The sequence below is a fragment of the Uloborus diversus genome, chromosome 7 (assembly GCF_026930045.1).
Source record: "Uloborus diversus isolate 005 chromosome 7, Udiv.v.3.1, whole genome shotgun sequence".
Classification (NCBI taxonomy): domain Eukaryota; kingdom Metazoa; phylum Arthropoda; class Arachnida; order Araneae; family Uloboridae; genus Uloborus; species Uloborus diversus.
In genome coordinates, this window is record NC_072737.1 from 95,096,679 (window position 1) to 95,114,361 (window position 17,683).

General features: G+C 32.4%; 1 protein-coding gene across 1 annotated transcript in view; it reads right to left on the reverse strand.

Moving 5' to 3' along the window:
* Nucleotides 1-6,194, reverse strand: part of LOC129225627 (glycine receptor subunit alpha-2-like) — a 56,427-nt gene extending 50,233 nt beyond the window's left edge. Inside the window, exons 1-2 of the mRNA XM_054860094.1 lie at nt 6,146-6,194; nt 5,416-5,418 (exon numbers count right to left, since the gene is read on the reverse strand). Of these exons, the coding sequence (XP_054716069.1) occupies nt 5,416-5,418; nt 6,146-6,167 (25 nt within the window). The 5' untranslated portion in view covers nt 6,168-6,194. The remainder of the gene's footprint in view (nt 1-5,415; nt 5,419-6,145) is intronic.
* Between the last annotated feature and the right edge of the window lie 11,489 nt (nt 6,195-17,683).

Below are 17,683 nucleotides of genomic sequence, written 5' to 3' on the forward strand. Positions count from 1 at the left end.
CTGTTGCTTCGATAGACGAACTTTGGTTGCGCATACAAACAATATGGAATACTCTTCCGTAGGCAGATATTCAAACTTTGTTTCACTCCATGCCGAGTCGTGTAGCAGCTCTTATTGCGGCGCGTGGTGGCCACAGGAAATACTAATCACTACTATCACTTTTTATTGTTTGTTTGGTTTGAAAATGTAATCATTTATTTGTACCATTACCACTCAACCGTGTATTAAATTTCATTTAAGTATGATGCTTCCTTCATGGTGTTGCAATTTTCACAAACAGGAGTGTACTTGTCACAGAGTGTTTCCATTATTTTGATAACTACCTGTATATCTTTCGTTAAAATTAAGATATAAACAAGATTCAAACTTCTTTTTAAGCAAAAAAAAAAAAACACTCTTTTCATATGATTAAAAAAAAAAAAAAAATGACGATTTTTGTGTCCCGGACCCCCTTAAAGTAATTTTCATTTTCATCGTCCATGATTTTATTCCTGCTAATGATTTCGAGATGCTCTTTGTATTTATGAAGAGGAATGCGGAGCCGATTGAAATAGTTAAGATAGCGTGCACTTTTCAAAATTAACTACACAGAAATGTTTCGAAAATTTCAGTACATACAGAAAAAACAACGTATTTTTAATAAAACTTACATAAAATTTATTTTTAATTTTTATCAGCAACTGTGTACCTTTTAACTTTGAAAGTTATCACTTTGCAACTAAGATGGGGCAACAGTTAGTTCTCTGAAACGTGATGATATTTGTTTCCTTGTTATATTGTTATATTTGTTCTTCTTCGTTATATTTTCTTTGAAAATGTATATCTACCTCAGATTTATGTAATTGATGAAATTATTTCATACAGAATAAATGCGTCATACCTGTTTGTAAGGTCAGATTTTTGCTACTTGTCAAAATAGTTTTTCAATGGCAACACTTAGTTGTTTAGAACAGAAATAACAATTTCGCAATGATGTTGCAACGTTATGTTTTTTTTTTCGGTATTGTGTATTAAATGTCGCTGTTAGTATTTCGCAACTGTTCATTGTTAATAAAATGTTTTCATTAAATATCTGTTTGTCTTTATCATTATAAATTTTTCCATCACCATAATATGTTTTTTTTTCCATATGTTAGACATTTTCTAATGATTATTTTTAAAAGAGTTTTCGCCATTTTTCATAATTTCCAAGTTTACTTAAGTACAAAAACAATAATTATATTGCTCATTATATTTTGAATGCATAAAACGTTTTTGTTTTTCAGCAATTAATTATAATACTTGGTATTCAAAAAAAAAAAAAAAACTTCGCATGAAGAATAATTATCTCATTTCCAACAATCAAAAGCTATCAATTACATTAAATACATTACTTTTTGCAACTAAATTCCTCGATATTTACTTTGAACTATGAAAGGAATTTAGCTTCCTTTCTCAAAAATACAACAGAATATGTGAGAAATTTATGTTAAACAACGAGCGGGATTTATTGTTGAAGTTTACTTTCTTTTCGAACTCTAATTTGAATATAATTAAAGAAATCCATTATAATTTTTGTTCATCAATCATTTTTCTCTATCTAACTAATGTGCTTGGAGAGAATAGAAAAATTAATGGATCCACTTTGAAATATTAAAAACTTATTTTTGATACTTTTATAGATTCTAGAAAACGTATTTAAGACATTAACGCACATTAAAACTAAAGAGATGGTTTTCATCCTCAAGTAGTTCCTTCGTTACGTAAAGAATGGTAATTACAAAGATGGATGTTCATTAAGTAACTCAGTTCTGTATTTTGATTAGAAAAAGGAATTATTTAACGCTCGAGGTGCAACGCTGGAGGAAAATTTTCAACAATTTTTAGCAAGTGGTCAAGTCAAAATTGTTATATTAACTGTTTTTTCCTGTTATCCTCCACTGTATGGCCAGTTAAGAAACAAATTAAAAAAGACATTGTAACTTTAAATCTCTGACGCTGGCAATGAACACTTTTCTCATGACTTTGCTGGAATAAATTGCTTTGACAAATGAAAATGCATGCTGCGGGTAAAAAATAAAAATAAAATAATGATACAACTTAAAAGTTTTGCTTTAAGAAATGCATTTTATCCTCTTTAATTTTATGAAGCTGATTTTGCAGTTCAACAATTTACGTAATATTATTTATTACAATTATCATTATTTACTTACGTTTTCAAAACCTTATGTAAGTTTATTTTCTTTTTTTCAAATGAATGTATTGTTATAATTCCGTGCAGCCTCAAACTTTCTTTAAATGACGACACAGTTCTTGAGAAAACACAGGGGATTTATTTACAACTATGTACAAGAAATATCGTTAACAACTGCTAAATTAACCATAGCAATTAGGCATCGCAATTAGGCAATATCGATTACACCGTATACTCAACGATCAACAACGTATTTACGCAAAAAAACACAGCGCAAGGCTAAAACGCACTTTCCAAAGCAAGAACTAAAACGAGACTAACTCTTTATGCCGCGGAGGATATTTATAAATCCTTGAAAAGTTTCCACAATATTCCATTGAGAAGTTTCGATTACATTCTACAAATGTCTCGTACTTTCTTTTTATTCCACTCACAAATCTTATCTATCATCAATGGAGGGACAATATACTTCATTCATTCGAATGTAAGGGGGTTGTATATTCATTACACGAAACTATTTACAGGTTACGTTACTAAGACAATTTTAGATGAAGGACAATGGAATAAACGCCAAATTTAGCTAGATTACAACAAATTAATCACAAAAATAATTACTATTTACAGAATTTGTAACAGTATGTTTTTCAGCTTTATTATTTTTATTCCATGTTGAAATTTTACGTTCATCGCGCGAAACACTAATTCGGTTAGATTTGCAAATAGTTGACTTTGTGTAAGTCAGCAGTGTGTGTGCTAACATAATAAAGACATTGACATGCACCTAGAAAAACTGAAGAGGCCAGTATGGCCCCTTGTGATTTTTTACTGAATTCTTAAGAAAAAAAATCTTAATTAGTGAGTCTGCATGCCCAATACACCTTCTCTTATGGCTAAATAAAGAAGAATGAGTAATGAAGTTCAGAGGTGTTATGTTCACAAATCAAAAGGTAGAAAGGTAGAATTAACTTGTTTTTCGAAATGGCTAAAGTTTGGCTACAACCAGTAAAGTATATAGCATTTGGAATTCCAACCTGCCAGAAGAAGTGAAAAGTAGAGTAAAGAAGAGTTAAGGTGAAAAAAAGAGTGAATAGAATTTGTTCATGTTAAAGCGAGTAAAAGAGAGGTGGCCATGGTAGCCTGATCGGTAAGGCATCGGGCTTGTGACCGGAGGGTCCTGGGAGATCCACCGTCTTCATTATTGGTGACTGGGGGACGTTAAATATGCTCGTGATCATAATGTTCTCCAAGTGAAACGATACCTCTGGGAGTGCTGGGTGCTTGGTCTGGATCAAAAACTTAGAGCTGTCTTCAGGATCCAATCCAGCTGGTTTAAACCACAAATAGTGGTAGGTACTGGGGACCCTGGAGTGAAAAGTGAGTAGAAGAAAGGAACAATGTCTCTGTTGTAAAATACCTCAAGGGCCAATGTGGCCTATCGCGTACTTTCTAGGCATGAGGGTCAATAGTTAACTAATATTAGGCATACGACAAAATGATTAATTAAGCACTGAAATAGGGTCATATTAAGAAAAATTGAAAAGTACCCCATTACGTTTTGTTACTTATTCTTTTATTTATTGAGCAACAAGCTACGACAGGGGACACACAGACCTCTCCGTCTTTCTAATGCTACAGTGTAAAATCTAATGTTTCATTTTTACTTTTAGGGACCATACATTGCATTACAACATGAATTTTCAGAGGCCGTTGTCCATGTTGCAATGGGATAAAGAAAGCATAATTACCGTTCAAATCTAAAAACCGAAAATTCTCAAGTTTAAAAAAAACTGTAATAACAATTCGTGATAAATTACGTAACAAAATGTATTAAGAGGCATGTTTCTTAAGCATTTACCAAGTGCATTAAGGTTAAGTGTACAATTGAACTGAGTGATGCACTGGGGAAAATATTTTATGCGAAAAAAAAATTGAAGTAGCTAAACTTTGAGTTGCGACAAAAACGAGTAAACAACCCTTTTTTGAACTTACAATTACAATCAACTTTCAATTGTAGTTATTCTTGTTATCAGCAACCTTTTGATATTTGGAATGAAAACTCTACATCAGTGATTCTCAACTTGTGGCTCGTGAACAATTTTCATGTGGTCCGCAAATATCTGGTGAAAATTCATCCTTTATCTTTTTATATATGTAATGAAATTTACTAAAGAAAACGGTTGTTTTTAACTCATTTCGCCTAATATGATTAATGTAAAACTATTATTTCTATCGTAGGTGGTCAACTTAGGATTCGGAAGGGTACCAAATGGTCTTCCGTAGTGAAAAAGTAGAGAATCAATGCTCTAGATAATAAATATTCGCTCTAGGACTGTTAAAAATCAATTGGTATTTGAGTAAAATATCTGGAGGTGGCAGTTTGGACTTCTGCTACATTTTCAATTTCTTGGACACATTGAAAGTGCAGCGACAGAAATAAAGGGAAATAAGATGGTACAATGTCGGGTGAGTATTGCGTGAATAAACTATTGAAATTTTTCCAGGTTTCGTCATGAAGAGTGTGATTTGGAGCAATCATGATTCAGAATTGCGTCTTTTGTGTTGAATTTTGCTAGAAAATACTCGTCCAACATTACACTATCCAATACATTATACCCTCCTTACTCCCGAGGGATAGGAGATCCGAATTAGTGAAACTGTGGATTCAAAAAATAACCTGTAAATTGAGCCTAGGTACGTAAATAAACTAGGGTAACGGCACCAGTTACAGACATGCTTAAGACATCGCTCTCAGGTTAATTCAATTTCCTGAGCCTTTTAAATTATTTAGATTTTTTGAACTTGTTTTCTCTCATGCATCTACATCTCATCTAACGTTTGGCTGCTTCTGGATCCTCCGAATAAGGTTATTGTATTGTACTATTTGTATTTGCTCAATTTCGAAAAAAAGTTCCGACTCCCAGTAACAGACATAGAAAAATCTGATGATACCCTAGAACAGATAGGATGAAGAAGGGATGGGTAAAATAGACAAGATTCCCTTCTTCTCTTGCAAAATGTGCAAAAGTTCTTTATTTTTAGAAGTAAAGACTAAATTCAAATGAAAATGAAATACCGGCGAACCTCGTGGTAGCTGCTCATAACCTGCCACCACTGCCTTGTAAATACCAGCTGGCTCATAAAATTCACTCTGATAACACTAGATAATTGCACCGTATTCATGGGCCGCTGCAACATGAGTTATACCAGTCGAAAATTCTTATTATTTAAATCCAAACTAGGACTGTCTGTTACCGGACCCTTGTCTGTTACTGGTGCCATTACTCTATCGTACACAGTAAAAAATTGTGTATTGAATTCAAGAGAATGAAATACAAAACTGCATAGGAGAAAATTACAAAAGTACAACGAAAATATACAGAATGCAGTCTACAGAAATACATTATTGCGCTAACCCGCCTTTTATTTATACAGTTTGCGTGGGCATCTAAATGACTGTCCGGATTAAGAGAACGCCGGCTTAAACAGGGTTTACTGTATCCTTTTACTTCGATGGCTACAACACTTTCTGAGTGACCAAAAAGCTTGAAATTTCAGCGGATAACCTTATGTCTTCTCCAGATTTTTTGATCTAAAACCAATTGATATTTTTTGATTCGAGATTCAAAATTTATGCATCGGATGCCAATAATTCGATGACAAGGAGAATAATATCATTGCTTAAAAATAAAAGCTTGTTACAAAATTTATTTATTTATTTATTTTTTTTTTTGTAAAAAATATTACTTTTTAGTCCCCTAAGTATGTTAAATGTAGATTATTATATACTGATAAATTCATTTACTGCTACAAAGTTAGGCTTTTCTTGATTATCCCATATTATTTAAAAATAATCTGAATTACAAAAAACACGATTATTAAATAATCAGAATTTTAAGCTGTTCACTTCAAAAAAAAAAAAAAAAAAAAAAAAAAAAAAACAGCTGAGTGAAACCTGACTCGAAACATACAAACCATCTTTTTTCGGTGGTTTCATTTTATCATACGACTTGGAGTCTTCTGGTAGAATGTCTGTAAACTGCAGTAATTTCTCTTCATGCAGCGAAACTGTCCTGAAATAAAAAATATTCATGGTACCTTTTTTGATCAGCATTCTGGACATAAGATTTACACTGACAGAAAACCATAAATCATACTAAAATCTGTATAGCGCTTAAGATAATGAAAACTTTCAGTCTTTAGCATTATTCTTCCGTGGGAAGGTAAAGGGCAGTATCTGTAAATTTTTGATTTTTTTTTCTTTTTGTAACTTTGTTATTTGTTGTGTTTTATCTTTATTATATGAGCTCGCTTACTTGGTTTCCGTTGATAATAAAGCACGCAAAGAACTTCAAATCTCCCTATTGTGAGGATGGAATCCAAAACGCGTTTCTTCAAATATCATTCAACTCATTTCTGCCAATACTACTCTTTACCTTCCCACTGCAGTATGCTCCTAAGGTTGCTTCAGCTTGGAAATTGTACTGTGAAAGTTAAATTTTATCTTATACAAATTAGCACTTGATCGGTAATAAATAAGTGTAAAGTTCAACCTAAAAAATTTAAATCAAATACATCTAACTAGAAAATTATGAAAAATCATCGAAGTTTAGCTATAGTTACCTTTGGCTCATTTACCATAGTATAGTTCTTCTTGATATACTTTCAAATTGTAAATAACAGAATTAAAAAAAAAAAAAAAACCAAGCACTTTTCATAATGTACTCAAAAAGTCAAAATAACTTTTCTGGGTCAGAAAGGACAATTTAAGTATTCCTGTAGTTTTCAATCAAGAAAATTCCAAGCATTGCATCCAAGAAAAAGACTTCTCAAATGAAGAAAAGTGCGGCTCAAGTGATGTAGAGAATGTTTTATCATTATCTAGCTTACAATCATAAAGTTGAGTGTTGAAACATGCATATTTTTCTTATTGGGAATGTTTGGTTTGAAATGACTAGAACCTCACTTTCTTCGTTTGCGGTGTCATTTTCTAGGAATTTTCGAAAACCACAGGAATTCTTAAATTGTCCTTTCTGACCCAGAAAAGTTATTTTGTCTTTTTGAGTACATTATGAAAAGTGTTTGGTGTTTTTTAAAAAAAATCTGGTTTTTTATTCTTTTTAGTGTAAATGTATTTCAAAAATAGAATAATTTTACTCTCACGAAACTTCACCTTATTTTTTCATATAAATGCTCGGTACTAAAAGGGAAAAAACCTATATACGTGTCTAAAACTTGAAGCAGTTGGCACTAAAATTTAATCCTTGTTCCTCTCTAGGATTTATGCTTGCTAATTTCATGCTTGCTTCAGAGAAGCCTTGATTCAAAATTTTCATTATGATTGCTTTTAACATTACTGTTACAAGGCAACAAAATTTGTAACAATGGGTTTTATATTTAAACATTTAATAGGGAAATTACATGAAATTTGCTGTTTTCCATCCTAACTGAAATAATAATTTTACTTTAGAATTTTATTTTTCAGCGCTATGTTGTATCTTAAGATTAAGCAAATCATTTAGTGAAATCCCGAGGTATCTAAGTGGTCTAGTTGCAGAGATATAAGCAAAACCAGGTCTCAGATTTCTCCGTGGCAATCAGGCCAAGTATAATAAAAGTGCTTAAAAAAAAGTTGATCAAGAGCATCCTATACAATTAAAAATTGTGCACGTATGTCTATGTGTCTGTCTATGCGTCTATAGCACCTTCTCCAGGGGAAGTGATTATTCCCTGTGTCACCCCTCTAAACCTTAAGTGTCGGACATCCAGTCTTGAGAATGTCTTGAGGAAATCCAGGGATGTCCTGACATTGAAAAGCATTTAAAATCATTAATTGTCACAGTGGCATTGAGCCACCACAGGTGGTGAACGGGAGTTGAAATATTATGAATATTATAGAAAGTTGCGGTGTTGCGAAGTACAAAAGGGGAGTTTTAAAATATGTATAACGTTTATTTTGCTGCATTAAATATCCACTGCTTTTATTAAAATGATTTGTTTCGCATTCAACAAATATAATAAAACTGTAAAATACTGGGGAGGGGCACTGCAATAGAGAAATTATGGCTTAAAGTTACTTTGACTGCCCAGAATTTTTGTCATAGTAATGAAGCAAGAAATGGCTACTTTTGGGATATTTTAACTCCTAAAAAAAAGTTAAGTAAGTTGAGTCAAAACTATCGAATACAGTGCCTCCTAAAATCTGACTTTCACACCTGACGTTTCCGCATTGGGATACCAATTTACGAATTGCATTCAAACCTAGATACTAAATTGGTCTAAAATATTTAGAATATTGACTGTTTAATGAATAAAATTAAGCAAACGTACTCTAGGTGCAGTTACTGCAAATTTTCTTTTCTTCTTCTTCTTCTTTTTTTTTTTTTTTGCATTTTTGTTATTTATTGTACGTTAGCTTTACTGTACAAGTTTGCTTATTTAGTTTCCTTCGAAAAAAAAACCCCGCGAAAAAAAGTCGGAATTCTAAAATTTCACTACTGTTAGTAGTATTAAATCTGAAACCCGTTTCGTCACGTATCTCAAAAACTCATTTCTACCTATACTACTGTTTACCTGCCATCGGCAGTATAAGTGAATCAACAAAAGGATTTTTTTTTTCAAATTTTAAATTTGCACTCAGTTTTTGAAAAAGATAAGGACATTTTTTTAAATATTTTTTTTTTATTCCTTGAGATCCTAGGAAGATGAAAAAAAAAAAAAAAAACCCCTCAAACAGCTTAAAAATTTAATCGAAATGATGTTAAAGACATTTTTAATGCTAACTTAAATTACTTACTTTGATATGAGCTCAAAAACTAACAGTATAAATAAGGTAAAAGTAGGAACATGTTGTGTATTTAACATTTCGTTGCAAAACATTCTCTCTTTCTTCGCAGATACCGAGGAGAGATTTTCTGAAATAAGAAAGAAAATCATAATTAGTCGGAAGAAAGCTTAATGATATTATCTTTAAAATTAGTTTAGATCAAAATGGAGTGCTGTCTGAACAGACAACAATCCAAGTTTAAAATACATATGTTAGTGCGAAAGATCGTAATTGGAGATATCAACATTTATAGGTGAATGCATATTAATATACAAGAATATTCGATCTTTTATCGATTTCTTTGCTATTTGAATGTTAATTATCGGCGAATGTCTGTTTTTACCAGAATTCGGCCTTTCAAATCCAATCTCCTTCCAATTTCACTTTTTGCTCACATGAAAATCTAGCTCAGAGGATAAAATTTTGGCTCAAACCAGCGTTTTGAATTGGCTGTAAGAGCTAGTGATTGTGTTCTATGACGAGTACGGTGGTTCAAAGTAACTTTTTTTCAGCTAGAGTCCAGGACACCCCTATTTTTTTAAAAAAACTTACTAATAGTATTATGATGTATAAGTTTTAGCTTCTTACTCAAATTTTACGACAGTGCTCAATGACCAGTTAATTTAGCATTTGCCGTAGCATAGAAAATGCCACAAATTTAGAAACATTTATTTTCTCCAGCTGCTTTTATGTAAAAATTAATTATATTTCAATGTATGTGCATATTACTATTGTATATTATAATATGTAGCATTGATTTTTTCAGTTCATTGTATTTTTTAACCCCCCCCCCCCACCCCATACTTATGAAGTTGGGGGAGAGGGTTGAGCACCTTCTTTCAGTTGAAAAAAAAAGCTAAAATTCTTCCAATATATTACTATCCACATGTCTAAAAATATTGAAGGGTGTCCTGTTATCTAAGAGAAACTTTTTTTACATGTATTTTTGAACCACCCTAATGACGAGGGGCGTAAAAAGAAGTGCCAAGTTATGACTGATATCTCAATTAGAACGGTGACTACGCAGAGAATAATTGACCGTTCGGCAGGAGCAATGATGTATGTTACGAATTCCAAATTTTACAATAGAGAGATTTTTTAGAAAGCGCAGCTAAATTTGAAAGAATGCCAAGAAAATGTCACATCAAACTTTGCTTCACTGTTATAAACGTTTTTACCAAAGGATCAAGATAAACAAATATTTGTTTTTTAAACTAAGCAACCAACATTTTTTTCATCGGTAAATCAATTAAAAAAAAATCACATCCAACGATGTTCCTGCCGACTATTCAATTGCGTGAGTGGATGCTAATGTTTGAACTTGAATAACAAAAATCGCTTGGCGTTCTACAATTCGTGAAGAACGAGTCTGTACCAATTCAGTGTGACTTTCGTCGAAAATACACTTTTTCCTACCATTTCCTGACCTCTTAGCACTAAACCTTAGAATTGCTATACAGCACGAGAAAAGTGGTGGCCTAGGATACCGAGTTGGTGTCGAGTCTACGACAACGTTCGGGAACCGAGTGCAGGAGCATTCGAAGATGGTACAGTAAAACTCTAATTATCCGAATCAATTGGCACCGAATCTCATTCGGATAGTTGGATTTTTGCAAAAATAGGGCTATTTTAAAAAAATTCTGTACGTATGTTGAAAATGAGAGAAAAAAGTATTGGAAAATGAAAACTTAATTAATCAAATAGTGTAGAAAGGTAACGCTTTTCCTTCACTGCAATCTCCCTAATTTGTTTTCTCAAATTCCGAAGGCGATTTGGATAATCAGCGACTCGTATAGTTGCAGTTTGGATAATTGGAGTTTTGCTGCATGTAAAGAAATCAAAAGCGTGGGTTGTGTTTGCGCATGCGCGAGCTTGCCACTCGGCCGTAGTGAGTCAGTTGATGAACGGACGCCTCTGAGAGAAGGCATGTATATCTGACGTGGGCATTGATATGTTTTCCTTTGAAGCCCACATTCCATTACCATTCAAATGTTAATTCGTATAGGGAAAACAACCCTAAAGTTTGTGAGATTCCTTTTAATTCTACTAATAAATATCACGTGACAATCCATGAAAAAGATGATTCTAGCAATCCAAGCTACTTGTTGTGTATGAAAGGAGCACCAGAACGGGTATTAGATCGTTGTTCTACAATCTACATAAACGGAAAAGAAAAAGTGCTTGATGATGAAATGAAAGAAGCTTTCAATAATGCTTATTTGGAATTGGGAGGCTTAGGGGGACGTGTTATTGGATTCTGTGATTACAGGTTGTTTGTGCAAAAGAAAAACACGTGGCAGTTCTCGCATATCAGACGAACAAAATTAGGGTATAGACGTATATCCAGAAGACTTGTAATCTGGTTTAAAACTAAAAAATTTTACTATTATCCATGTAATAGAAAACTATTTGCTTTAATATTTTTCATAGCATTTCTTCATTTATTGAGTAACTTTTGAAACACCCTGTAGATATTTTAAATATCTCTGTCTGTAAAAATAAAAAACTACAACTTAGAAAAGAAGTAGTAGACTTTCTAACCCTCAAATGTGTTTGAATTCTTCTGCAGAAATAGTTCTATAGGAAAACCATTACTTTCACCACAACGAGTCTAACATAATTTCCGTGACTAACGAAATTGAACTCCAGAAACTCTTGCCAACAATTCCTTTCAATGGATTGAATAAGAATATAAACTACTTTGAGTAATCTCCTGTATTTTTTCTCTTCCGTATGTCATCACAACTTACTTTTTCTGTTAAGGTAGTTTAATGCGATAAACTGCTGGGTTTCTAAGAAATTTTATAAGTTCGCATTAGATGATTTTGTATGATATCATGTTCTTGTCAGGAGTCGAGTTGTTATAATTCTTTTTTTGTGTTTACCCCCATGATTTCATTCGAATCGGACATTCGAGTTTCCTATTAATGATTAAATTGTTGCTTTGCTGTTCAACTGCATAAAGTGCAATATTATTATTCTCCTCCAGAAGTACTGCAAAACGGCATTAGATGGACATACTTTGTTGATGTTTCTAAAGAAAATAAATAAATATTTATGCGATTAAATATGCACATTTGTGCAACAGAGTAATTGTAAGACCAAAACAGTAATAAAATCACAAATTTTCAAAATAAATAAATAAATAAATAAATGAATAAATAAAATAAATAAAATAAATAAATAAATAAATAAATAAATAAATAAATAAATAAATAAATAAAAATAAACAAATAAAAATAAATAAATAAATAAATAGAATAATAAATAAATAAATAAATAAAATGGAGACGTATATTTTGGGTATCATAGAACCTCTTTCTTAGTGCAGAAAGGTGTGGTCTTATGAATCTAAAGTATTTCTACAATAGAAGAAAGGTGTGAGCTTGTGGGGTGTCAAGTCATCCGACAAAAATTCAAAACATTTGCCGGATGACTTTACATTCATAAGCTCACATGATTCTGTAATCCAAAAGGTTCCTTGAAACACAAGAACACGTGTCTGAAATGTTTTTGAAATTTGATATCAGTGTTGCTTAGGTTTTAGTTTTACCAAAGTATTTTCTTTTTGAAAATTAATTACTAGTTTTCAAACAAGAAATATAAGCAATGATGTTCCTTACTCGGGCTAGTAATGTTCAGTTGCAAACATTTATCGATAGAGTATGTGACCACATCTACAGGAGATTCAACTTCGTTATCAGAAATAGGGAGCAAATGAAGTTAGAAAAGAGCACCAAACACACGTAACATTCAATATAACGAATTCGCAGTTTAAATGTACTAGAGAAGGGCTTGCAGTCCCTGGCTAATGGTTGAAAAAAAAGGTAAAACAAACAAATCGAATAACTTATAAACTGTTTTTAAACTTCATGAATGACAGAAAATTTTCTTCGTGATTATAAAAGTTCCTTATTGGACTTATTTTGGAATGGATTATTTTAAGTCTTGTGGACGTTCTAGTCTTTCAAGAAATCATTGAATGGAGTATTTTACCTCTTTGTTTAGTTTCTAAAGTCAATGCAAGGTGGCGTATTCAAGTTCAAAACTGCAAATAGCAAGTGATGCAGTGAACCTACTTTTGCATGTATTGTACTACACACAGGGGCCAATTAAGATATCAGGAAGCCCTAGTCTAGACCAAACACTTTTTCACGGCCCCTACTAAGTCAAACCTTGCATTTTTGCGCATTGGCTGAAACAATTTAAACGGTTTGTGGGCTACTGAAAAGTGGGGCCATGACCTAGTTGGCCTATTCAGTATCAAGCCTGATTACTCAGTCAAGTCTACAGTTGGAGCAAACCTAACCTGGTAACGTCGTAATGCTGTGATTAGGATCTGCGTAGCCTTCAAAATACTGCCAAATTAATTTTGGCCCAGCTATAGTTAGGCAGATATTTTACTACTGAACTGCTTTGGTATTTCACCACAAGGAACAGTGAAAAATTTGCTTCTATAACCTTTTTCGTCTGGATTTATTATAATTTTACTCATTGTTGCTTACTTTTTAAAACAGTGTATAAAACAAGTACTTCAATCCACCAAAAAGTAAAATGTCCTTACCCCATTTTTTTCCGGGGTGGGACAAGACAGAGAAATGTATGCTTTAAAAGAAAAGATTTATACCTTTTAAATACACAATTTAATTTTTGTTGTGAGTTAATATAATAAACAATTTTTAAAAATATATTTCAGGGCTGCCCATATATGGCCACCCTTTTTTCCATCATAGTTGACTTCCTACAGCCTTTGTCACGAAGTGTCAGGCTTTTCTTTTCCCTTCCCGCCCCTTGTCATTTTTCAAGCAATATTATAAAAGCATATGGTTATAAAAATGTGTGATGTCACACTTCGACGACCCCCACGCCCTCTCCTCCCCTTCAGGGCTGCGGAGTCGGAAGGAAAATGGCCGACTTCGACCCCGAATCCTGGATTTTGAAACGCCCGACTCCGACTCCGTATTTATTTTATATTTTCAATTTTATTTTTTCAACTCCCTCTCTCCCTTCAGGGGAAGGGGAGAAACCTCTAAAAAGAGATTTAAATATTAATTCCCTTTTATGAAAATTTCGCATTTTGTTTTTTATTGTAAATTTAAGACGCATACAACGTTAGAAATTCAATTTAAAAATCAAATTTTCCAATAGTTACGAGTTGAAAAGTGAGATGACTTAAAAATCCCTTTTAAAAAATTTGAAAAGGATTATCTGTAATTTGCCCCCTTCCCTTTCATGTTTAACAAACTGATATTGATCAAATCGTGTGCTTTCAATTTTTGAAAGCTGTAACTTGAGAGAAAAAAAGCTTTTTTTCTAAATCCCAGTTCTTGAGAGGGCGTGGTTGCCCTGGGTGACACCCATCTGGTAGATGACACCACAAGTTAATTTCAGAGTTTATAAAAAAATATAAATATTTCAATTCTGAAAATTTTCGCGAATATATTTTAAATTATATTTCATCAATAAAATTTCAGCGAAAATAGGGCACATATACGTCAGGAGCTAATTTTACACAAAATACGGGGGTATACAAATTTATACGAATAGCTTTTACTATACCTATATTTCTTCTTCGCTAAATTTTTAATTTAAATTTTATTGGCTGCTTTAAAATTAACCTTAATATGAAGATTTTAAGATTAACTGCTATTATTGAGTGTTGTAATCAAGAAATCATTTACACTTATTTTGTTCCATACTTTTTAGTGAGAACCAAGCTTATAGAAAGAGTCTTAAAAAAGAAAAAAAAAACATGAGATTATTTCATCGGATCTTTTGGATTCGTGCTTTCGCGGCATAACTTTTTTGAATTTGCCGATCACCCTTAAACGTTTTAACCTTCTACGGGCCTCCACTTACTAATTTGTTACATTTCTTTTACTATTTTATAACTGAGATCGAACAAAACACTGTATTTCTATTTTTATTTGAAAATGATTAATTGAAAATGTTAGGCAACAAAATCCTTTGCTGACAGTTGCTATTAGTTAAGTTCAAAAGCAAACAAACTAGGGGACGGCTACAGAAAGTTCGGTAAGCACTCAAGCTAGCTGATTGCCATAACGGCTGTTATTTTCACATTAGTATCTTTTTATACATGTAATCAAACCAATTGGTAGTCAGTTTTTAAAAAATGCAAGAAGAATCAGTGAAAAGGAAAGAAAATAAAAAGCCTGGAGTCGGAGTCGGAATGTTTTTGAACAACTCCGACTCCGACTCCTTTACCCCAAAATCTATCCGACTCCGACTCTTCGACTCCGACTCCGACTCCACAGCCCTGCTCCCCTTGTCACAAACTCACAATTTCACGAAACCCATCCTTCTCAAAGCGTGAATTCATTTGTGTCCCACCTCTTAACATAAAAGTGTTTTTTTGCCAAAACTTCTCACAATGCAAGGTTGCAAAGTAAGTTCATAAGTTTTTTGTACTGTTTTTTAACTGTAGTCTGATTTCACTTAAAACACTCATGATTCTTAAAAGCACGTTTAATTTAAAAGCAAACATCCTCATTTATATATATATAATAACCAATGATCGAGTAACGCTTCTGACGTCATCAACTATGAAACTCGTGCCACGGCATGATAATTTGATAATATGTTTTGGTAATGCTTAAAATGCAGGGAAAAGCTTTATTGTGATAATGCTGAACTGGATCCGGTAACTTACTGTTTTACTGCCAAAAATGTGTCCTTTTCAGTGGAATGAAGAAACGAAAAAGGGGTCAACAATGAACGCTATCTACTGGAGTTTATGGTTAATCCACTGGAGTTAGGGTTAAAATTTCAACTATCAAAATATCACCAAACAGGCAATTGCTTCAATCAAATGAAGAAGCAATTTTCACTTGTCATACCTTGACGGGCGAATTTCAAGTAAATAAGAATTGGTAATTAATATTTAATGCAACTAAACTTCATAATCATATACAGATTTTAAGAGTCAAGTTTAAACAAAAATCTAACAGAAATCAAATGCAAGGAAAAAAAGAATAGGCATTATATAGTAATATCTTCCTGCGTCATTGACAGGTGACATTAAAATTACATAGGACTCTGAACAAAAATGTTAGGCATTTTCTGAAAATTTAGATTGTTAGGGTGGCATCGGATTGAAGGCACGATTTCAGTCTTTAATTGAGTTAGTTTCAACTAGAATAAATTTAATATATTTCTCTTTCAATGAGATAATTTAAGAGGAAAATTACTACGTAAATGGAAGTATTCAAATTAAACCGCCAATAATCTTTGGCTCAATGTTAATAAAATATTACTAAGTGCATAATGGAAAATCCTTTATTGTTCCAGCTCATTGGAAATGCGGAACTTCGGCTTAGTTAGTCAAATATCTAAGAGTGGCTTTAGGGAGTGTTTTAAGAGTTAAACAAATCAGCTGAAGTAATCAGTGGAAGTCAATTCATATTACTGGAATTTCTAAAGACTTGCAGTAATTCGAATTAAAGGTCGCACCACAAATTGAGCCGTAAAATTAGTTCCTGCAATAGAGTTTAATAATATCAGTAAAAAGATTCTGTGGATACTTTTTTTTCAAAGTTCATTTAGGTAACTACAGCTTAAGAAAATGTATATTCTTAAATTACGTGAATTAAAATAGGAATTAATTTTAAAATTTAGTGAAGTACATTCGAGAGAAATGAATAGAAACGTTTATTAAAACTCGCAAAATCATTATCTGAAGTTTTTGGTAAAACTTTAAAGTGTTGACTGTTATCTGTTTCTTAAGCTATCAAGATTCTGATACCGTTAATAAAAATTCAAACTGAATTTACTTTAAAAAAAAAAAGTATATTTTCGTAATGGCTATTTTCATAGCGATACCACTCAAGTTTTATGTTATTAGTAGCTCTAAACGTTTTCAGGTCTATTTTTGCAAAACAATGTAAGAATAAAAAAGTGACACAATTTCAAAACAATTGAGTAAACGGTTTCATTTTTCTTTCCAATTTATCGTAATAGTTATGGTTTCGATGACAATTTTAAAGTTGAAGTTGAAGTGTTTGCCTTGTAACAGGATGTAATCTTTTTGATTTTTTATCGATTGTTTTAGTAGTGTACTAATGGGATCGTTTCCGATATTTTAAAAGTATTTTTTTATGAAAGAGCATGCTTAAAAACATGGGATCTGACCATTTTTAAAATAATTTGTTTAAGTTTGATATTAAAAAAAATACTTAAATCGGTACGCTTTCATTGTTTATGTTTCTGCCCGATGACATTACAAATGATGAAATGCCTTTCATTGTTGCCATTCAGAGACTAAAACATTTAATTCGCATCTCTACTCACTTGTATTGGCAACGATATGGTTGATAGCAAGCGTAGAACGCAATTTTAATTCGCTTGTTGATTATCATAACGTGAAACTTTGGTAGAAAAATGCGCCAAAACGCATCATTTGTGACGTCATCAAGACAACGCCTTGCTTGAAAAATTGGACATTTAAAAAAAAATTGAACAACTTTTGGGAAAATAAAAATATTTTCTGGGTCTATGTTATTTTTTTCACTTATTCTATTCGCAACTCCAACGAACTATAGGGGGCACTGCAGTCACTGACTAATGGCGAACGAAAAAACTAAAACAAACGCATGTGGTAACGAAGAAAATGGTAATAAGTCTAGTAAATTTTGTTCGTATGCATAATTTTTTTCGCTTTATTCTTTTTA